General features: G+C 40.8%; 1 protein-coding gene across 2 annotated transcripts in view; it reads right to left on the bottom strand.

Annotated features, from left to right (window-relative positions):
• The window catches only part of PACS1 (phosphofurin acidic cluster sorting protein 1), a 145,352-nt gene that overhangs the window by 30,770 nt on the left and 90,843 nt on the right, over nt 1–23,739 (bottom strand). For both annotated transcript variants that reach the window (XM_029915362.1, XM_029915363.1), the window contains exon 2: nt 4,188–4,275. In XM_029915362.1, coding sequence (XP_029771222.1) covers nt 4,188–4,275 — 88 coding nt within the window. The remainder of the gene's footprint in view (nt 1–4,187; nt 4,276–23,739) is intronic.

Raw genomic sequence — 23,739 nt, forward strand, 5'->3', positions numbered from 1 at the left:
TTAATAAGTATTACTACATTAAAAATTAGGTTCCTGTTTTTTTAATTTTTTATTTGAGAGAGAGAGAGTGTGTGAGCAAGGGAGAAGAGCAGAGGGAGAGAGAGAATCTTAAGCAGGTTCCATGCTCAGCACAGAGCCTGACATGGGGCTCAATCTCACAACCCTGGAATCACGACCTGACCCGAAATCAGGAGTCAGACACTCAACCAACTGAGCCACCCAGGCACCTGGGTTCCTAGTGTCTTAAATGTTTCCTTCTTAAATTCAAAATTATTGGTGAATGGTCACCTAAAAATTTAAGAATGCTGTAGTAATATTTTGACAAAACAGGTAGAGAGGTATCTGGGTGGCTCAATGGGTTAAGAGTTGGACTCTTGGTTTTAGCTTAGATCACGACCTTATGAGTCATGAGATCAAGCCCCACACTCAAAAATTGTATACCCAAATAGCTTTTGTTTATGTAAGTACAACTATCAGTATTTACCATGTTAGGAATTAAAACTGAGATATTTAAAAATATGTACAGGGGCACCTGTATGGTTCAGCTGGTTAAGTGTCTGGCTCTTGGTTTCAGCTCAGGTACGATCTCTTGGTTCATGAGTTCAAGCCCTGCATCAGGCTCGAATTGACAGCGCAGGGGCCTGTTTGGGACTCTCTCTCTTTCTCTCTGCTCCTCCCCTGCTCGTGCTCTCTCTCAAGTAAGTAATAAACTTTAAAACTATAATAAAAATATGTATTAATTCACTTAAAAATAATAAACCTTTCACATGTTTACATAAGAACATTTTTTATTAAAAATGTCTTTTCCAAAACAAAAACAATTTAATAAGAAGATGGCATTTTTTTAATTACAATTTTATTGGGCTATAATTCAAGAAGTGTACGTTTCAATAGTGATTTAGTATATTCAGAGTTGTGCACACATTACCACAGTAAGTTCTACAGCATTTTCATGACCCCCAAAAGAACCCCGATACTCTCTAGCTGCCACCCTACTCAGCTTCTCACCCCTATCCCCAGCCCTAGGCAACCACTAATTTACTTTCTGACTCTATCGACGTACCTGTCATGGACATTTCAGACAAGTGGAATCATACAATCCGTGGTCTTTTGTGACTGGCTTCTTTCATTTAGCACAATGTTTTCAGGGTTCATTCATGTTGTCCCATGGATAGATTTTATTCTTTTTTATTGCCAAATAATATTTCACTGCATGGATATACCACCTTTTACTTACCTGTTCTTCAGTCAGTGGACTTGGTTTATTTCCAATTTTTAGCTATTACGGATAAGTACTGCCAATGAACATTTATGTGCAAAGTTTATGTGGACATGTTTTCATCTCTCTTGGGGAACATGTAGGAGCGGAAGTGCCGGGCTGCCTTGTGACTCCACGTCCCACCTTTTCAGGAACCGCCAGGCTGTTGTCAAGGCGGCTGCATGATCTGACATTCCCAGCAGAGGTATGAAGGAGACAGCATACTTCTACATTTCTGCAAATCTCTTTAATGTCTGGCTAACAGACAGTTGGATTCTCCTACCTGCTTCTGTTTTCAATTTGTTGCAAAACATGGTTTTGGTTGGGTATATGAAAAAAATCCACATTCACAGAGATACAAAGTTAAAAAAAAAAAGGAGCAGACTTTTATAGCGCTGTTATATATTAAAATCCAATTAATTAACAGAAAAAGGACATCAGTGGAAAAAATGAGAAATCCAAATAAAGTCTTTAATTTAGGTAGTAGCATTGTACCAATGATAATTTCTTAGTTTTGGTAAATGTACCATGGTTAAGAAAGATGTTAACACTGGGAGAAAGCGGGTGAGGGGAATACAGAAACTCTATGTCCTATCCCTGCATCTCTTCTGCAAATTTAAAATTAGTTCAAAATAAAATGTTAAAAAAATAAAATCCAATCCATTCGTCTACTTTGTTCTTTGAACCGATCTTTTACCCAGCATGATTCTGTAACCTCATGCATTGGTCATATGGAAAACATGGCTCACTGAGTTAGGCAAACCCCTCTACACACTTTATTATACAGCTGAGAAAATCATTAAAATTGCCATCACCGCTTTTCTCTTCGGAAAAGTCCTTAAGAATCGGGAAGCTGTCAAGCTCATAGTAACGCATTTTCCAAAATTCAAATTTTTACGTGAAAGATCAAATTTTATTTATCATTGGCCAAAAATATTCTCAGTTGTTTCCCTTTAAGTGATATGTTCACTTTGTTCATTTTCAAGAAAATATCTTGCAAGTAGCTGAGTCTGAATGACCAGTTTGTCTGTCAGCCCTTCTTTCATATAAAAATCGTGTTCCATAACAAATGCGCCTATTTTAAATCCCAACTAAATTGCACAAATATTGTTCAAGACAACTGCATTCTTCACCATGAGCAGAAGTGCTTTATGTAGGGTTTCCCATTTCTGTTTTATTCCCTTACTGCTGTATACCCTGTGCCTCGAGCAATGCTTTGCATATAATAGATGCTCAATAAATATGTATTAAATGAATAAATAAATGAATAAACAAGCCACAATACAGATGTGGTAACATCTGTATTACGTTCAGCTGCTTGGAAGTAAAGCAATAAAAAATTCAAGATATTTATAGTTTTTTGGAATAATTTAAAAATTTACAGATTATTACATGTTTAATCAGGAAATAAAGGAAATTATTTCTTTTGGCAAAGGCATTTGACTGCGGGGCTGGCAAAAGCAGCAGGGAACTTTCAAAACCATACCAACAGTGTTTGTACTGGAAAGCAATGGCTTTTAGCAAAGGCAACAATTCCTAAAAACTGGAACCCTGCCCATGACCTAGAAATGGGTATAAAACCAGGACAGAAAGAAAAGACACTGTAGGCCCCACTGACACATCATTGCCCCATACTTGTGTTTTCAACTCATGGAGCCTGGGAACGGTTCAGAGAACTGGGAGGCATTACATGCACAAAGATACACAGGAAATCAGAATATAAAGTGGGACATGCAGGAATTCATAAGGAGTAATTAAAATACTTTAAGTTCTGAGGACTAAATTAAGATAATGTATTTATCCCAGAAAGAGCGCTGAGCTCGGTGCATGGTACACATACTGGGAGGGCTACAGATGTGGGTTTCAATGAGGCCAATATTGGGACAATAAACTGCTCCATAAAAGGTGATCTAGCTAACAAAGTGCGCTGGCTAGTCGGGAGTTACCAGTTACTGCTTTTCGACCAGTAAGAATCACTAAGTTCACCATTCTTAAGCCGAAGAATCCAATCATTATTTAATGACCGCAGACCTGAGTAAACCCTAGGGAGTCATCGTTAGGAAGGACTACCAGTTAAGGAAGGGCTGGCAGTGGAGTTTAACGACCATATAAATTAACTGCTCTTTAGTTCCTAGTACCATTTCTGCTGCCTGGTAATTAGTTGGCCACCGGTAAATTCTTTAACTTTCCTGTAGCTCAGTTTCTCTCTTCTTTCCTGAACTTTGGGAATGCTTAGAGTATGAATTTTTGTGAAATATTTTGGGTCCCTTGAAGACACTGAATAAGTATAAGGAATAAATGGGTGAATTGCCCAGAAGCTAAAATATTCAGTAAGTTTTTAATTGCCAAATCTGAAATAATCTATAATTTTCTTCTACCCTATAGAAAACCTCAAAAGTGCTTCCCAACCCATGCCTTTGCTCGGACCCAGAAACCCGAAGTAAACAAACTGGCCACCAGAGCAATTTCTGAATCATTTATCAAACACTCTAGCTCTGTATCACTTGATCTTCATACTAATCCTGTTAGATATGCAAGGCAGGAAGAAGCATTTTAAATCTTCAGACAAAGAAAGTTTAAAGAAACGAAGTGGTTTACCTAAGAGCTAGAACTGGGACTCATTAGGTCTCATGAGCTCCGTCATCTTATACTCCTGCTCCTTGCTTAGCTGAGGGAGAGTGGGAGGGAGCGAAGGAGAGGAGGAGAGAAGGAAAGAAGGAAGAAGAGGAAAGGAAAAAGGAAAGGAAAAAGGAGAAAGGAAAAAAAAAGAAGGGAGGGAGGAAGGAGGGAGAAAGCAAGCAAGGAAGGATGGAAGGGAGGGAGGGGAAGAAGGAGGGAGAGATAGACCCTCATCAGGATTTCTCAAGTCCTATCAGGCAAAGTTATCCAGCTTCCTTGGACCATGAACAAACAATCCTGCTCAGCTTACCTGTAGCTTCACAGCAATGACCACTGAGTTAAGATCTTTGTCCATTTCTTTTAGCATGACGAGTTTCTTCAGGGTCAAGCTGAATAGCCTAGAAGAATTTTGAGAAAGATAATCCAGTCAAATGTAAGGAACTTAGGAGACAAGAGATAGCTGATCTGATGGGAAAACTGCTCTACCTAAAGAAAGAATGTTAGAATGCCAAACAGTGTCCTGCTTTAGCAAAAAAGCACTCTCCTGTTTAACTTTTATAGAGAAGTGTCAAAAGGTACATTATGCCATGAATCTCTGTGGATGCCTATTGATCTCAAGCTAAAGCTGACACATTTTTTCACTAATACAGGGGAGCGGTTTCTGAGTGGAGGGGGTAGACCAAGGACAGGTAAGATGTTTACTCTGCTTATCCAGTCCCTCTTCCACTTTACATCTAATCACACTTGAAATATTTACAGACATAATCTGTAGCGACAAGGAGATAATCCACATAAACAAAATAGGTATCATTTGCAGAAAGTGATTTAAATGGCCACAATTTGGGTTTCAGCTGAACTGTGCTTTAGGTATGCAAAAATCTTCAGTGCCACACAATGAGGAAGTTCCCTCTGAGAGACACGACTGTCCCTGGCTCTGGAGTCAGCAACTGTCATTTGACTTGACCTTGCCTTACCAAGACAGGGCTACCCTTGTCTTCTAGGAGGAGTTGGAGGGAAACTTTGGATACTGCCTTTCTGCTTCTGGTTTCAGTGGTTAAAGTCCAGAACATTCTCTTCTTTGGAGAGGCTCTGACAAATGGGGAGTCACACAAAGGATGCTGCTTACCAGAGTCATAACAAGTTCTCGGACTCCATTTTATGCACCCCCCTCCCATGCTGCAGCTCTCTTGCCCCTGCCTTCTGTCTCCCCTCTCCGTACTCCTTCCTCATATGCTAAGGTCCAGTCATACTGAATCTCCTTTAGGTCCTTCGGTGCCACATACCTCTGGCCTTCTACCAAAGGGTTTGGCACAGGATAGTTGCTCAGCAAATATCTGTTAGATAAAACGTTGTAACTTCCAAATGCCTCCTCAGCCACCGGCGAGAAGCGGCAGCAAGAGCCACCTCACCTGTGCTCCTAAACACACTCAGGTTTATTAAACTGGAATCACTGGGGTTCATGCTCTCTCCCCCAACCCCCCCCCCCAACCAATGCCTACACACAGCATTACATGCTTCTCTTTTTCCCTTCAGATTAGAGATGTGCTTGGCCCAAAAGGAACTTGGTTCTGCCAACATCAAAGGGATTATTATATGCCACATAGTTGGCTATTAAGAAATGTAACTATGTTGTTGAACTGATTTTCAAGCGTTGCTAGAAAGGAAAGGGAACATGACTGGAAGAACAAATGGAAGAGACTGGGTATGCTCAGTCTTGTTCCTCATTGAAGGCTGCTATTTATGTATGCTTTTGATGGGTTAGGTTGGTGTTTCTTTCCAAAGCAAACATTTTCTAGCTTCAGACTGATCTGCTGGTGCTGAATAAATTCACTCCAAGATATAGAGTCACAGAACTAAATCTGGGACACATGTTTCTTCCCCCCTCTGCTTCTAATCCTTCTTCACTGCTTTACACATTCCACACATTTAGGGAGCAGCTCTTGTACTCTGGTACCAGGTTAGTTGTTGGAATTGTAGAAGGATGTGGTTCTCAGCCTCATGGAGATTACACACACCAGACAGGAAGACAAGTAATGACTTACATTAAACTCCTTCCCCTCAGCTTTTTTATGTCCCATAAGGATCTGGGCTATCTTTCCTTTTACATAACATGTAAAAATTGTCGGATAATACAGCAGAATTTGGTTAGGAAGGAAAAACACATTATAGACCAACAAATGTTTATTGACTAAATAAACAAACCTTTACACCACAGCACCTAAGTCAACAAGAAAGCCAAGAATGATTTAATATCTTAGGTAACAAAGCAATAGCAAGACTGGATTTGCTCCGTGTTTGTTTAGAAACACTGATTTCCATACTACTGGCAATCAGTTCAATAGATATTTTTTGTTTGTTTCAGCGGCATGATTCAAAGAGATGTGGGGACTTAAATGCATTCTAGTTCTTCAAAGTATGAGAAAATGTGCATGACTCATTAAGCACCTACCATGTACTTGATGTATATTGCATTATCTCGTGTAAGTCATACAATAGTTCTAACAGGTGGGTAATATATCCATCCATTTTACAGATAAGGATGCCAGAAGGATTAAGAGACTTGACCAAGATCACACAGAAAGTGGTCGAGCTAAAATGCAAACTTACGCCTATCTTAGACCAGTATCCAATTTAAGTCACTACAAGGCACTTTATTAGAAAGTATTTTAATTACAAGTAAATATTTTCAACATATATTTAACATAACAGAAAACTTCCAAAGAAATAAGATACATTTCTGCTTAAAGCACACTCACACAGTCGACTGAAACAGCCCTAGACAGCTCCGGGGATGACTCAGCCTGACGGAGCCTGGCAGATGTTCTGACTGGAGCTGCTGCAGTGCAGAAGAGACTGAGTTAGAGTCTGATCCTAGGTATTCTTGTTACCATGCGTTTTACTAGTTGGGTACTTCTTATGCAGTAACAATACAGAATCCAAGGCCTAAAGGAAAGGGTCCTTCCCTGATCATATTCCTGTTTTAATCAGTTTTTCTACAGCAGAAAAGAACTTCACATTAAAATTATAAAAACTAATAATTCTGAGTGCTGGGGAAGATGTGGCATCACTGAAAGTCCGCTGTGTGGCTGGCAAGAGTGCAAAATCGTACAACCGCGTTCCAGAAAACCACTTGGTAGTTTATCGGTAGACATCGATTATATGACTCTTCCTATGCCAGCTCCCAAGAGAATCCAAGAAAAATGAAGGCACAGATCACAAAACGACAGGTACAGGAATGTTCAAAGCAGCTCCACTCATAAAAGCCCTAAACCAGAAATAAACAAAATGTCCACCAACAGGAAAATGGACAAACAAATGTGCTATACAAAGAAGAACAAGCTACTGATTGATGGGACAACATGAAGGAATCCCAAAAACACTATGTCGGTCTGAAGAAGGCAGACACAAAAGACTACCAACAATATGATTCCGCTCATATGAAATTCAAGGATCAAGAAGACCAATGCCTGGTGACAGGACACAGAACAGCACCTGAGGCAAGTGCAGGCATTTATCGGGAAGGCAGGGAACCCTTTAGGGTAACTGATGTACCACGCTGGTCACGTGGGTCTACACACATGCAAAACCCCACAGAACTTTATATCCAAGACCCATGCAGCCCACAGTGTACAAACTATACATTATTTTTTTTTTTTAAGACCAGAATGAAGGCTTTAGAGTCAGACATAGCCTAGCCTGAATTACAGTTCTGTCACCTTACTCTCACTTATCCATCAGCCTACAATGAGCCAGGCACTATTCTAGTTACTTGTGACATATGAGTAAACAAAATAGACAAAAATTTGTGTCACAACTTTTAATTTTTATATTCTAGTGAAATAAAAAGGTCATAAACAATAAACGCAAGTATTTAAAAATTACACAGTATGTTAGACTGTGTTAAAATAGAAGTTGGTAAGGGGGATGATGAGTGTGAAGCAGAGGGCAAGGAGGGCTGTAATTTTAAGTAAGCTGGTCAGGGTGGACCTCACTAAGAAGTTCTACATTAAGGGAAAAAGTGCGAAGGTCTTAAGGTATAGCATAGCGGGTCTGTCTGAGACATACTCAGGAGGCCAGGGGACCGGAGGCAGAGTGAGCAAGGCTAAGAGAGGTGTGGGACAAGGTCAAATACACGCTCGGTGGGTGGGTGGCTTTACCAGCCCCGTAGGGCTCTGTAAACCATAGTAAGGACTGGCTTTTATTCTGCGAGAAATGGGGAGCCTGGAGAACTACTGGCTTTAAGTGAGAGACACGGCTTGTTCTACATTTTAATAGGATTGTTCTAGTTGTGCTATGAGGACAGAATGAAGGAGAGGAGAGGGGAAGGGGGAAAGTTGAGCCGGAAGGCAACTGCCAGAGTGCAAGCAGCAGAGGACTTGGGGTTTGCAGGGTAGGGCAGCAGGGTGGCAGCACTGGAGGCGGTCAAAAATGGTTTGAATTCTGGATATACTATTGATGCCGTAGGTTAACTTCCGGGGTTCTGGCTTGGACATCTGGAAATAACCCAGTGCAGTTATCATTAACTGAGATGGGGAAGACTTTGGGTGAAGCGGGTTTAAGAAACTTAAGATCAAGACTTCAACTCTGTGGATGCTTTAAATTTGAGAAGTCTGCTAGACTTCTAAGAAGAGATGATGCGTAGAGAGTTAGATACACAAGTCTGTGTCTGGGTTGGAAACATCAATATGGAAATGTGGCATAAAGACGAAAATTAAGGAAATAAAACTGGATGAGCCGAACCACACAGTGAGCATACACACAAAGAAAAGAGCACCAGGGTCAAGCCCAAGAATACTTCCACACCGAGGACAAAGAGGTGGAGATGACCAATTAGCCAAGTGGTCAAGAAGGGTCAATCAGGGAGGCAGGAGAAACACCCAGTAAAAGTGATATTGTAGAAGCCAAGAGAGAATGGTCAGCTGTATCAAATGCTGCTGGTGACTCAATTTAGCCACATGGACCTTAACAAGGGCAATTTTACAGAATAGTGAAAAGGAAGGCCTAACTAGAATGAATTTGAGAGAGAAAGGGAGGAAAGGAACTGGAGACAGAAAATATAAAGACACAGATCTGTTTCAGTCCTGGCTCTACCCCAGCATCCTGACTAGTAAACTTCTTGTCCACAGAAATACAGTGCAAGCCTCTGGTGTAACTTTCCTTTCTAGGAGTCTGTAATTTTGCTACGTGCTAGGAAGGGGGTACCCAAGCGACCAGCCCCAGTAAAAACCTGGGGCCTAGGTCTCTAATGAGCTCTCCTGGTAACAGTATTTTCTAGGTGTCACAATTCAGTGCATCTTGTGTGACTCCACTGGGTGAAGACTCTCGAAAACTTGCACCTGGTTTCCTCCCAACTTTGCCCATGTACGTTTCTTCTCTGCTGACTTTGCTCTTGTATTTCTTTTGCCGAAAAAAGTCACAGCTGTGACTATGGCTATGTTCTGAGTCCTGTGAGTCCTCTTAGGAATCCTGAACCCGGCAGTGATCTGGGGGACCCCCAACACAGAGTGGGGGCAGGAAGGGACAATTACTAAAGGGTACTTTCAGCATGATGAGTATGTTTATTATCTTAATTGTGGTGATGACTTCACAAGGATGTGTTTATGTAAAAATCTGTCAAATTGAACACTTCAAAATGTGCAGTTTATTGTATGTCAATTACACTCCAATAAAACTTTTTTTTTAAAGGAAGGTTCTACCCAGTGTGCTACAGTCTGCTAAATGGCTGCCCAACATCTATTTTCCCCTTTCTACTTAATAACACATCACCAATTTTTAGCTGAGCATGCTGGTTCCTAAAATAGAAGACCATGCTTCTCAGCTTCTTTTGCAACGAGGTGAGAACACATGGATAAATCCGGCCAGCGTGGAAGTGGACACATGAGGTAGGACTGGTGGGGGTCCACGCACCTAACAGGTCCTTCTCCTCCTTCTGGTCTGCAGGGCCGGCTGATGGCTCTAGCTCCTGCAGCTAACTTAGACCATGAGGGAACCTTGGTAATTCAAGCCATGTGTGAGGACTGTGAGTTAGATTTCTTTTTGAATGTTTATTTGAGAGAGAGAGAGAGAGAAGGAGAGAGGGAGGGAGAGAGAGAGAGAGAGAGAGAGAGAGAGAGAGAGAGAGGGAGACACAGAATGTGAAGCAGGTCCAGGCTCTGAGCTGGCAGCACAGACCCCATCCCAGGGCTCAAACTCACGAACTGCGAGATCATGACCTGAGCCCAAGTCGGTTGTTTGAGCGACCCAAGTGCCCTAGGAATGTGAATTAGAAACAGAGGAGCCAGGATCCTAATGACACTGTAGGAGCTACTATTATCAACCCTGGATTGTTGACCTCTGGATTTTTGAATTTTATTTTTCATTTAATTTTTTATTTTTAAGTAATCTCTATATCCGGCACGGAGCTTGAACTCACAACCCTGAGATAAGAAAGAGTTGATCTCTACCAACTGAGCCAGCCAGGTGCTCCTTTTTATTTTTTTTATATGAGGAAGAAATAAACTGCTATCTTACATAAATATTTTGTGTGTGTGTGCGTGTGTGTTATACATAGGTAAATCTATTTTTAAGTGATATACCAGGAACAGATTCCTAAGGTGTTAGGATTCAGTCACCAGCTCCCAAATACTTTTAAGAGAACCAGCTGAATTACTCCCAAAGTGCACTTTAAAGAGTGATGTCCTATCAAGAATTCTGGACTCTCATCCTTATGAAAGGAAGGGAAGATATCTCACAAGTTAAAGGACAAAGGTTCTTTCCACGATCCTTACAAGAACCGAATTCCTAGACCTCCGCATTTCAGAGAGCTCACTAGGAACCTCTGTGGCACCATGGGTCGGAAGCCAGTCTCAGGGTACGACTTGAGACATGGAAACCGGCTAAGGACTCCTCTGTACCTCCCTTCCAACTTGTTTCCTCACCTAGGGATGAGACAAGAGGGAAGTTACAGATAAAAGTTCGTAACCAAAGAAGGTTTCTTTCTTTTTTTTTAATTAAAAATTTTTTTTAACATTGCAGGGCTTAAACCCACGAACTGTGAGATCATGACCCAAGCCGAGGTCAGACGCCCAACCAACTGAGCCACCAGGGAGCCCCAGCCAAAGGAGATTTCAAATGGAATGTATGGCTGGGATTCCACAGCCAGTCACCTCTGGAATGTCAGTGAAAGGCCAGATAGAGAAAACTGCGCCTCTATGTGCCAGAACTCAAAGTCAACCATCTGCCTTTAAAGTAAAACAAAGTATCACAAAGATGGCTGAAATCCAAAGGATTTAGTAAGCAGGATTCCAGGTTACTCCGCTCAAAAATAATCTTCCCTTCTACACAGGCATTTTGAACTTACACTGATAACAGGACTCATTTACTGTCATTTTTTAAGACTCCATTTGTAAATGCTAGTGAAGTCCAGCATTAATAAAATAATGAAACATTAAATCAACGTCCCCTGACTACTCAAAGTGCTTCTTCCCTCTGCAGCTCAGTGTTTTCCTGATCCCACCCCTTTCTTTCCTTGCTGGGAAATCTTTGGTGACCTCTGTGCCTCAATTTTCTCACATTAAATGAAGATAACAATAGTACCCCATGTAATAACATTGTAGTATGGTTTAATTGAGGGAATGGAGGGCAAACAGGGCCTGGCACATGGTGAGATGCTGTAGCTGCCACACCTGGAATTGTCACAGCCGTCATCAGCAGCATTATTTATTTGTTCACTGTTTAAGGCTATATTTGATCTCCTTTGTGTGTGTGTCGGGGGGGGGGGGGGGATCGACTTCTTTCCAAAAAGAGCAGTGAGGCGATGACCATTCTAAACAGGGGGGGAGCTCCTGCCTCTACTCTCACCCCCTGCGCCCCAATCATTTCCCGTCCACTTGGTGGGCGCTGGAGCCCTCTAAGAGAACGCCCTCACTGCCACACCCACAGGAAGGACACTCAGTACCACTTAAGGAGTCTAGAACTGGGTTGAAGATTTTCTTTTTGCCCAGCAGGATTTCCATCAACCACTTACTGTGTATATCTTCACTGTACTTAGTTCTATGAAAGAAGCTATAAGGTACATAGAAAAATGAGGCATAATCTCTGCTTTTGAGCACTTTACAACCTAATTGAGAGGACAGGGTATAAGTATATCAAACAATTATCTAACAATGTAACTGCAGACAAAATTAAGTACTAAATTACATAAAAGAACATTATGTGTAATTGTGCTACAGCTTCAGGGAGGACATATTATTTAAGCCCAAGTAAATTCTCTTAAGAAATTATTTTCTTTAGATTCCATTAGACTGAATCTGAAAGAATAAAGCTGTCTACCTGATAAGTGGATAGAGAATGATAAAAAAAAATAACAAGAATCTTTTAAAATCTTATGAATTATTCTATTTTGTGCTTCACTATAAGATAAAGAAGAAACAGCCTTAAATGTTATCTACAAACGGTCCGCAACCTGTGTTTCACAGCTGTTTCGAACTCAACTCCATGTAAATCAGAACTAGAGAGGCTCACCAAAAGAGAATCATATTCCACCACCATTCCCCAAATCTCCTCTCTACTAGGGCATCAATGGACAGTGACGTAGCCATCTTTTGCACAGAAAAGGGGGAAGAGAGAAGAAAACAAAGATCTGGGTGAAATGAAAAACTGCATAGTGAGTCTCTGAATCACACTGATGGTCCTTTTGGGACCGGAAGACTGGTGACCTGGATGATTTTTTTGGTCCTACCAAGAAATGACTATGTTTTATGAGCAAGTCATTTTTTTCTCCCTTTTAGTTCTTTAATCGCAAGATGGGGGTAAAAAAGCTCTACCTTCTACCTACAACAGCATTTATCAGGACAAAGAGCAAATCAGTAGAAAAACTTTGTGGAAAAGTTTTTCCTTTATGAGAAAAATCTTCATTTCTACAATTGCTTCAGTTTTAACAGGGCACCTGTAGATGTCTGGATGAGCTTCAATAACAATAACACAAAAGGTAAATTTCTGAGCAGTGTAATTAAAAAACTTTTTCTTAATGTTTATTTATTTTTGAGAGAGAGAGACAAAGCATGAGAGGGGGAGGGGCAGAGAGAGGGAGACAAAATCTGAAGCAGGCTCCAGGCTTTGAGCTGTCACTAAAGAGTCTGACATGGGACTTCACCCCATGAACTGTGACATCATGACCTGAGCCGAAGTCCGACGCTTAACCGACTGAGCCCCCCAGGTGCCCCCCACCGTCCACCCAGCACTGTACTTTTACTGCTTAAGAGATTATTTGAATATGTAGACACTGAAGTTAAAATTTTATATAAAACAGCACTGACCGTGAAACAATGAATTAAGCAGTATTATTTTAAAATTAATAACTCTAGAGATTTTTTTTAAAAGCAAAGCCACTCAATTATCATCCCAAAAGGCACAACTTGGGAGAGATGGCTTGAATGAGATGTAGAGAGAAATGGAATTTACAATGAATGGGTAAGAGGGGAAAAAAGACTTCTTGTTTGTCACTGTGTCACAAAGAAATCGGATGGAACTAGGCAATGTTCAGATGGTGAAACACCACAGAATGAGAAAAAACTCGGACCCAAACAGAAAACATTACCCAAGAATAGGCTCTGTAGCCATAGGATGTGACCTTCTGTGAAGCAGAGGAACATAAGGCTCTAAGTAACCCCCTAATCTTCAGTCACTCAGCATGTGTTTATTTTGGGAGCATAAATGCCAATTACTTGCACAAGTCAACCGAATTTATAACATTACCCCTACTTTCTACAATCTCCTTGATGATAATCTAGATGGGAAAGGGCCTCAAATATGAGAGGCGGAGGTGAGAGGGGTCTTGCTATTAAAACTACACTTGAAAATCCTCAAGTCTGCAGCTCCTTCAGGGACACAGAACAGTCTTTATCATCTATAAAACAGAACTGCCATGTGAACTAACAAGTGTGAGAAGTTCCTACGCACAGAGCCTGGCATATCAGAAGTGCTCAGAAAGGCTAAGTGCCTTCCTCCTTAACCTTTGCTCAAAGGAACTCTACACACCATCCGCATCAGACACGTCCTAATTACCTAAATTACAGCCCTTCGTTATGACAATCCTTAATCCAGGTATTTCAGGGATAGAGGCAGAAGACATGTATGGGAAGGACAAAACAAACAAAAACCCTCTGAATTTTGGTCCAGCCAATAAGTGATCTTGACGTGGGAAACAAAGGAAAGCTGAGGGCAAAGCCCAAAGTAAGCCCCTCCCCCTACCGTGGGTCATGTGTGACGTTTCTCAGGCACTTCTGGCTGCCTACGAACAAAGGAAAGGGAAAAACAAATGGTTAACTGACAGAGATCACAGTTAGGACAGGAATCTCCATCAGTCTGCAACTGTCTTAATGATTTACAAGAAAAAGGCAACCGCAGAAATCAGACTCAACTTCCTGGAGCCCTAACATCATCGGCCCCTCCAAGGGCAGCTCTTCTTGCCCATGGGTCCTGTCCCTGTGCTTTAATAAAACCATTTTTTTGCATTGAAGATGTCTCAAGAATTCTTTCTTGGTCATCAGCTCTGAACCCCAACACTTCAAACCACATCATAGGTCCATATTCCTGAGGATACTATACTATGAGGGGAAAGGGGCAAGGGGAAGGGGAAGGAAAGGAAAGGAAAGGAAAGAAAGGAAAAGAAAACCAACCAAGAAATTTCTGGGGAAAAAAAGAGTAAAGAAGAGGGTTTTATCCAATAAGATATTAACATATATTCTAAAGCCAAAGTAATTATAATGTCTTAGTATTGGGAAAAGAATATACAAAGAGAACAGTGAAAGGGAACAGAGTCCAAAATTAGACCTAAGTATAAACAAAAATTTACTCCATAAAAGAAGTAGATGAGTTACTCAATTAATAAATAGTATCATAAAACCGGCTATTTGAATAAAAACAGTGATGGCTATTTCACCCCTTACAGAACTGCATGCACAGATACAGTATATTTAGAAATGAGGATTAATTAAAACATTTTCAGGTAAACAAAAAATGAGAGTTTACTACCAAAAGACTCTCATTAATGTTGATTATTTACCTGATGCTACGTAGCAAAACAAACGGCTTAAAATAGTATACAATTATTATCTTACAGTTTTGGTGTCAGGAATTCAGAAGCATCTGAGTTGTTTGGTCCTGGCTAAGGGTTCTCATGAAGTTGCTGTCAAGATGTTAGTCAGGATTTGGGCCCCTGGACGGCTCAGTCGGCTAAGTGTCCAACTTCAGCTCAGGTCACGATCTCACGGTTTGTGGGGTCAAGCCCCACCTTGGGCTCTGTGCTCAGATTCCATGACTCCTCTCTCTCTGCCCCTCCCCTGCTCATACTTTGTCTCTCTCTCAAAAAAAAAAAAACATAAAAAAAAAAAAAAAGATGTTAGTCGGGGCTGCAACATCCCCTTCCCAGGTGCCTCACTGAAAACTACTGGCAGTTGACAGCGGGCCAAGTTCCTCTCCCAGGGCCGACTGACAACCTCATGACGTGGCAGCCGGCTTCCCCACAGAGTGAATGTTTCAAGAAAGAGCAAGGTAAAAGGAGCGATGTGTTTTATGACCCAGCCTCAGAAGTCACATTCCACCATTTCCTGAATGTTCCTTACATTTTCTGAATGTTCCTTACACTGTGTAACCAGTAGGTCAGCGTAACCAATGTCCTTTCCGGGTAGAACGGTCAGCCCTAGAGAGTGGGAGGGAACAACTTAAAGAGTATGAATCCCAGGAGGGGAATCACTGTGGATGCCTTGGATGGTAGGTTGAACATTAATGCTACTTCTTAAGAAAATAAGAAAAATAAGAAAGTGGTCCTAAAAGATCAATGATAGGAAAAGAAATGGTGAACAAATAAAATCACAAAAATGTAGGCAGATTTAAACAAACATGGCCAATATGAAATAATGTTTGATTTGCACATTGTAAATATTACAGCACGTACGAGACAGGAAATGACCCAATCCCAGAATGTTTTAAAGGTCCCTGAATTGTTTCAGAAGGAAAAAATGGGAAACTAACATTACACTCTTAAGTAGTCACATTCAAAGTTTGAGAGAAATCACCAAGAAACTAAGAAGGTGAATGCTCATCTTTCAAACTCATAGTTTAAATGGAATGTGAGAAAAACCCTCCACCAATTCAAAAGGAAACAAAGAAAAAGGGTTAAAAAAATAATCACTCAGAAACACAGGAAAAAGAAGAAATGAGAAAACACTCAGAACTCAACATTAATGAAACTTATGTATCAAAACTAAAGAGGTTCTTGGAGGAAACTTCTTTTCATTATTATTTTTTGAGGAAACAATAGTCTTAAGTGGTATGTTAGGTAAGAAGAAATGCTGAAATTAATGAGCTAAGCAGTCACTAAGATATTTAAAGAAAAGAACAGCTAAATAAGTCCAAACACCTAAAAGTAAGAAAATGGTAAACACAAAATTAATTTTATAAAATAGAAAATAAAATACATGTCTTAGAATAAAATTTAGAAACCTGAAATTATTATTTTTTTCCATTTTTAAAAAATGTTTACTTGAGAAAGAGAGAGATTGGAGGGGAGGGACAGAGAGAGAGAGAGGGGAAGACAGAAGACCGAAGCAGGCTCTGTGCTGACAGCAGAGAGTCTGATGTGGGGCTTGACTTCACGAACTGGAAGATCACGGCCTGAGCCAGAAGGCCGCCGTCTGACCGACTGAGCCACCCAGGCGCCCCTGGAGTTGTTTGTAAAAAGACATACTCCGGATAAAGCAGAGATTTACAAGACCATGCCACAAACCACTTAGGCAAATAAAGTTGGAAACTTAGATGAAAAAGGCAGATTTCTAAAAAATAACTTAAGTAAAATGACTAGGGAAGCTGGAGAAAACTTGAGTGGTCCTATACTCCTGAAGACACTGGGCAATAATTTTTAACTCTTCTAAGAAAGAAAACACCAGGTCCAAATAATTTTTAGAGGCAAATTCTATCAAACATTCAAGGAAGAGATAATTTTAACCTTATACACATTTTCCAGAGGATAAAAAAAGGGAACACTTATTAATTCATTTCATAAAATTACCATGGATCCTAATTCACAAAAAAGAAAAATTAAAAACCAATCTCATTTATAATCATAAATATAAAATTTCAAAACAAAATATTAGCAAATGAAACCTAGTAATGTATTCTAAAAAATACACCATGACCCATTTGGGTTAACTCATAAATGTAAGTGGTAAACACAAGAAAACCTAATGTAATTTTCTTCAACAACAGATTAAAGGCTAAAATATACAATCAAATCATATTAAGCATTTGGTAAAAGTAAACATCCTTTCATGTACATGCTCTTAGCAAACTTGGAACAGAAAAGCATCCCTTGACATAAAGGATAAAACCAAAAACCTTAATGGTAAAGTATTAGAACATTTCCTTTAAAAGTAAGACTACGAGGGGCGCCTGGGTGGCTCAGTCGGTTAAGCCTCCGACTTCGGCTCAGGCCATGATCTCACACTCGTGGGTTCGAGCCCCACGTCAGGCTCTGTGCTGACAGCTCAGAGCCTGGAGCCTGCTTCCAGTTCTGTGCCTCCTTCTCTCCCTGCCCCTCCCCCTCTCATGCTCTGTCTCCCTCTGTATCAAAAATAAATAAAACATTAAAAAAATAAAATAAAATAAAATAAAAGCAAGACTATGACAAGGTATCCTCCACTTCTACTTCTACTTACTGGTATATTGTTGTATGCTAGTCATCTTAGTAAGAGGAACAAAGCACAAAAACAAATATACATAAAGATATAAGGATTAAAATGGAAGAAGCAAAACTCATTATTTGCAGGCTGATATATGATAGCTTATTTGGAAATCTGAAAGAATTCTCATTATTAGACTGATGAGAGTTTATCAGGTTGCTAGATTCCCAAAAATCCACTTCATTTCTAAACATCAGCAATGGAAGAAATAAAATGCAATTTAAAAAAAGATACTATTCATAAGGCAAGCATAAATAAGTACGAAACAGTAAGAGCAAGAGGTAACAATTACTGGGGCGCCTGGGTGGCTCAGTTGGTTAAGCCTCCGACTTCGGCTCAGGTCAGACCTCACGTTCGTGGGTTCAAGCCCCGTGTCAGGCTCTGTGCTGACAGCTAGCTCAGAGCCTGGAGCCTGCTTCCGATTCTATGTCTCCCTCTCTCTCTGCCCCTCCCCCTTCCATGCTCTGTCTCTTTCTGTATCAAAAATAAATAAAACATTTAAAAAAAAGAGGTAACAATTACTGAACATTTATTATGTATCCCTATGAAATACTCATTAGCTGTTTTGAAGATGAGGAAACTGAGGCACAGAGAGGCTCACTGACCTAAGATTGCGGTGAGTAAGCAGCTAAGTGAGGATTTAAACCCAGGCAGTCAGGTTCCAAACCTTTGCTCTTAACCACTACTCTAAACGGCCTTCCTTTGCAAGATGTGCAAGGCCTCCATGGAGTTGCAGGATACTTCGTACATGTGTACGTACTGTTCTGAGACATTAAAGAAGTAAAGGAAATGCCATGCTCATGCATAAGGGATATTCTAGCATCAAGATCTTAATACTCCCCCAAATTGATACACAGAATTAACAGAACACTGATCAAAATTCCAAGAAAAACCAAGACACTCTTGAAGGAGAGGGACAGGTGGGTAAATTAGTCTATCAGATATCCAGACTTATTACAAGGCAATATTAGTTGAGGTAATATGGTTTAGTGCAGGAACTCAAAGCTCAACATAATAGACCAGAGTGCCTAGAAACAATCCTCCAACTAACTTTTTTAATGTTTATTTTATTTATTTTGAGGCAGAGAGAGAGAGAGCATGAGCAGGGAAGAGACAGACAGAGGTAGAAAGAGAGGATCTCAAGCAGACTCCACACACACAGCACAGAATTCAACACAGGGCTTGAGTTCATGAACCATGAGATTATGACCCAAGCCAAAATCAAGAGTCAGATGCTTAACCAACTGAGCCACCCAGGCGCCCCCAATCCTACAATTATACCAAAACTTTATAAGAATAAAGCAGTATTCCAACAACTGAGAAAAGAATAACTATCAAATAGGGGGAAAACTGAATCCATACTTTACACTCTATATAAAATATAATCTCCAAGTGGAATAAATATGAAATGAAAATTATAGGAGAAATTCGGGATACTATCTTTCATTACTCTGAGGTACTGATGGATTTTTAAAAAATGTTTATTTATTTTTGAGACACAGGGAGAGACAGTGTGAGCAGGCGAGGGGCAGAGAGAGAGGGAGACACAGAATCCAAAGCAGGCTCCAGGCTCTGAGCTGTCAGAGCCTGACGTGGGGCTCAAATTCACAAACTGTGAGATCAAGACCTGAGCCAAAGTCAGATGCCCAACCGACTGAGCCACCCAGCTGTCCCAGTAATGATGGATTTCTTAAATAAGATACTGAAAATACTGAGAAATTCAACCCTATATTAAAAAGTTCTCATGAAATTGGAGAAGACATCTGAAACTCATAATACTGAGAAAGGGTCTAGAATAAAAGAATTACAATCCAGTAAGACAGAGACTTACAAATCGATAGAAACGTGGGCAAAAGATATGAACATATGTTTCATATTACCAGAAGAGGAAACACTAATAGCTAATAAATATACAAAAATATGCTCAACCTCATTATGAACCAGGGAAATGCAAATTAAAATTGAAATATCATTCACACCCACAAAATTGGCAAAACTAAATGTGGGTGAAGATGCAGTGTGATGGGAACTCATATGCTACTAGTGGGAGTATCAACCAGTACGATCACTTAGAGAACTTTTAGGTGTCATCTTATGAAGCTGAACATGTGTCTAATCCATGATCCATAACTTTCTCTCTTAGGGAAACTCTACCCTTCTGTGCCAGGAGACACGTGCAAAAGTGTTCACAGCACTCATGACCCATACAACTTTCGTAAACTACTTCGTCTTCCTATATCTCTATTTCCTCATCTGTAAAATGAGGATTATAACGCCAACCTCATTATTGCTAAGATTCATACATACGGAAGTACCGAGAGCAGTGCCTGGCCCAGGTTACAGTATACACCATAAATTAATTAGGTATTATTTGTATTATGCTCAGCAGAACCCATATGTACACTGTCGAGGAGTAGAAAGATAAACTGATATATTTACACAATCAAGTGCTATCCAGGGTGAAAACGTATGAACTAATAAGCTTACACTTCAACATGCATTGATCTCAAAACATAACCGAGTGAAAAACACGTTGCAGAAGACTACATATAGTCTGATATAATATCAAATCCAAAACCAAACAAAAATAAGCTATTAATTGTTTAGGGACATACATAAAACTATGAAGAGCATGCAGCTGAAATATAAAATGAAGTTGGGATACGTGAAGGAAACAAAGGCACAGTGAGTGAAGAGAGCAGTAAGACGTGGGGTTAGAAAAGCAATGGGGCCCCTGGGCGGCTCAGTCAGCTAAGCATCTGATTTGGCTCAGGTCGTGATCTCACGGTTCATGAGATCCGGGTAGTGGTCCAGGTAACACTGGACCAGAGGAAGAAGATGAGTTCAAGCCCCACATCCGGCTCTGTGCTGTCAGCTCAAAGCCTGGAGCCTGTTTCTGATTCTGTGTCTCCCTCTCTCTCTGCCCCTCCCCTGCTCACTCACTCTGTCTCTCTCAAAATAATAAATAAACATTAAAAAATTAAAAAAAAAGAAAGGCAAATGGAGGCTGGGCTATATAGCAGAGACCTTTACTTGGTGGGAAGCCAGTGAAGTATTATAAACCAGTGGATAATTTGTGCAAGATCAGCCTACTGTTACGTGAGTAACGGCTCACAGAAAACACTGGGTGGAAACAGGAAGAGACCGGTGAGGAGGCTGTTGCAGTGGTCCGGGTAACACTGGACCAGAGGAAGAAGATGTGATCTGGGGTGGTGGTGGTAGGGATGGAGAGATGGGTAGGATTCAGGAACATTCTGGTAGAATTGATAGATCTTGCTAATGGATTGAATGCAGGATATGGAGCAAAGAAAGCTCAAAGCTGTTAACAGATTCTGGCTTGAGCAACTGAGCGTACAGGCGGCAGTACAGTTTACTGGGATGAGGGAGATGGGGACGTTGGAGTGAACAGGGCAGAAAGTCCGATCATTAAGTTTGTGACATTCAGAATATCCAAGTGGGAAAATTAAAGTAGGCAACTGGCTATACGAGGCTTGAGCTCAAGGGAAAGATCAGGCTAGAGCTAGAGATTCAGGACTCAGGGCATAAAGATGGTATTTAGAAGAACGGGAATGGTTGAGATCTTCCAGAGGAAAGTCAAATAAAAACAGAAAAGGCTGGCATGCCTGGCAGCTCAGTTGGTTAAATGACCAACTTTTGATCTTGGCTCAGGCCATGATCTCATGGTTTGTAAGACTGTCCGCTGTGCTGACAGCTCGGAGCCTGTTGGGATTCTCTCTTCCTCTCCTTCTGTCCCTCTCCTCCTCGACTGCATACACACATACTGTCTCTCTCCCTCTCTAAATAAATAAACATTTAACAACAACGAAAACAACAACAACAGGCCAAGGATGGAACCCTGGGCTTTCCAGTGCATACATACAAGGATGGCAGCAGAAGAGAAAGCTTCCAGTGAGGTAGGAAAAGGATGTGCCCTCATGAACCTAAAGAAGAAAGTGATTAAGATGATGCATTGAACACTGCTGGGAAGTAGAATAAACTGAGGACAGAAAATGGAGAATACTAGTGACCATAATACTAGGCATTGCAATGCAGTAAAAACAAAAAGTTGATTGAGGGACTTTTCCTCCATAAAAATACAAGCAGTTGCAGGGCACCTGGGTGGCTCAGTCAGCTGAGCGGACTACTCTCGATTTTGGCTCAGGTCATGATCCCAGGGTCATGGGCTCCAGCTCTGTGTGGGGCTCCAGCCTGCTTAAGATTATCTCCTTCCCTCCCTCCCCCCCCCTTTCTCCCTCCCTCCCTCCCCACCCTGCTTGGGTTCTCTTTCTCTCTGAAAGAAAGAAAGACAGAAAGGGAGGGTGGAAGGAAGGAAATTGAAAAGCAGTTACAGATAAGGAGGAGGATACGGAACAAGATTTGCAGCTGGAAAAGAGAGCAATGTGGTACAGAAGAAAGAACTCGGTCTCCATACTGACTAGCGAGTAAATGTAACAATTCCCATTTTCTAACATTCAGATGCTTCTTAAGATGTTGGGGCCAAATGGTCTTGTCTAAACTCCTTGTGGTTCTCAGAATTCCCCTGGAAAAAAAGGTTTATTTGAGAATATAGGGAAGAGAAGTGACTGGGGACCTGAACAGAATAAGTCAACAAAATAGAAAAGATTAAAAAAAATTTTTTTAACATTTTTTTCATTTTTGAGAGAGAGATGGAGTGTAAGTGGGGGAGGGGTAGCTAGAGAGGGTGACATTGAATCTGAAGCAGGCTCCAGGCTCCGAGCTGTCAGCACAGAGCCCGATGCAGGTCTCGAACCCATGAGTGGTGAGAATCATGACCTGAGCCAAAGTTAGATGCTTAATCGACTGAGCCACCCATGTGCTCCAAAAAAGATTTTTTAAAAGTAGTTCTGGTGTGACTCTAGAATTATATACAAGACAAATGATATAGCATAAAAGTACCCAGAAAGTTTCAATTATGTACACCATATCATTATCCCAGGACCACTGTACTATTTTTGAAATCATAAAGGTGAGGGGTTGATCTTTCCTCTGTAATGAGACTTGACTGACAAACTGAACAACAAACGAGGAAGAAATCTTTAACTCTGTGAAGTTCAGAAGCCTAGCGCCAGCAAGAGGCCAAAACCAAAGATCTCTGCCCGTACTCCAATTTTAGAAGTAACTCAGCCATCCAAATCCTGCTGCTCCACACAAACTACAGAGCCAGAAAGTAAACCCCAAACTGGTGCCTCTGTTCTATTTTCCTTTCTTATTTGCCTTCTCTTTCCTTTATTCTCTCCCAATACTCAGCCTCTGGCAGATTCTTACAATGTTTAAAAGAACAAAACAAGAAAACTGTAATTTGGATTCAAGATGTCTTTCTCTACAAAGACAGTTAACATTTTAAAAAGTAGGACATGTTGGGTCTGAAACAGCTTGCCATTTTACCTTTAAATGATATTTAAGTACTGTAAAACCAGCTGTTTCTTTCGCTTTTCTTTTTTCCCTGAGACAGTTCCATCCTTCTCTGATCTCCCTATCCATCCTACCTCAAGGCAGGAACTGCATTTTGTTCCAGAAACAAACAGGTGCTGTCAGAGGGAAGTAATAGGATAACCCTTAGGCATTCTTGATAAAGGACTTCACGGGAACTCCCATGATCTCACTGTTTGAAATCACAGGGCTTCAAATAAGAATATGTGACACATGATAGCTATCTGTTCAGAGAGCTTCCACCTTGAAAAGAATGTGGAGATGTGAATGAGCATCTTTAAAATCCATACTGGGACCATAGCACGTGCAGTATAAATTTTAGACCTAAGATCTGAATAGTCATTTACTTTTATTTTTTTTTGTTGTTGTTTTTTTTTGTTTTTTTTTTTAATTTTTTTCCATAATATTTTATTGTCAAATTGTTTTCCATACAACACCCAGTGCTCTTCCCCTCAAGTGCCCTCCACCATCACCACCACCTGTCTTCCCCCCTCCCCCCTCCCCCCAACCCTCAGTTCATTCTCAGCTTTCAATAGTCTCTCAAGTTCTGCATCCCTCTCTCTCCCCAACTCTCTCTCCCTCCTCTGTTCCCCCTGGTTCTCCATTAGGTCTCTCTTGTTTTCCTGCTAGACCTATGAGTGCAAACATATGGTTTCTGTCCTTCTCTGCCTGGCTTACTTCACTCAGCATGAC

The sequence above is a fragment of the Suricata suricatta genome, chromosome 11, assembly GCF_006229205.1.
Source record: "Suricata suricatta isolate VVHF042 chromosome 11, meerkat_22Aug2017_6uvM2_HiC, whole genome shotgun sequence".
In the NCBI taxonomy this organism is placed as follows: domain Eukaryota; kingdom Metazoa; phylum Chordata; class Mammalia; order Carnivora; family Herpestidae; genus Suricata; species Suricata suricatta.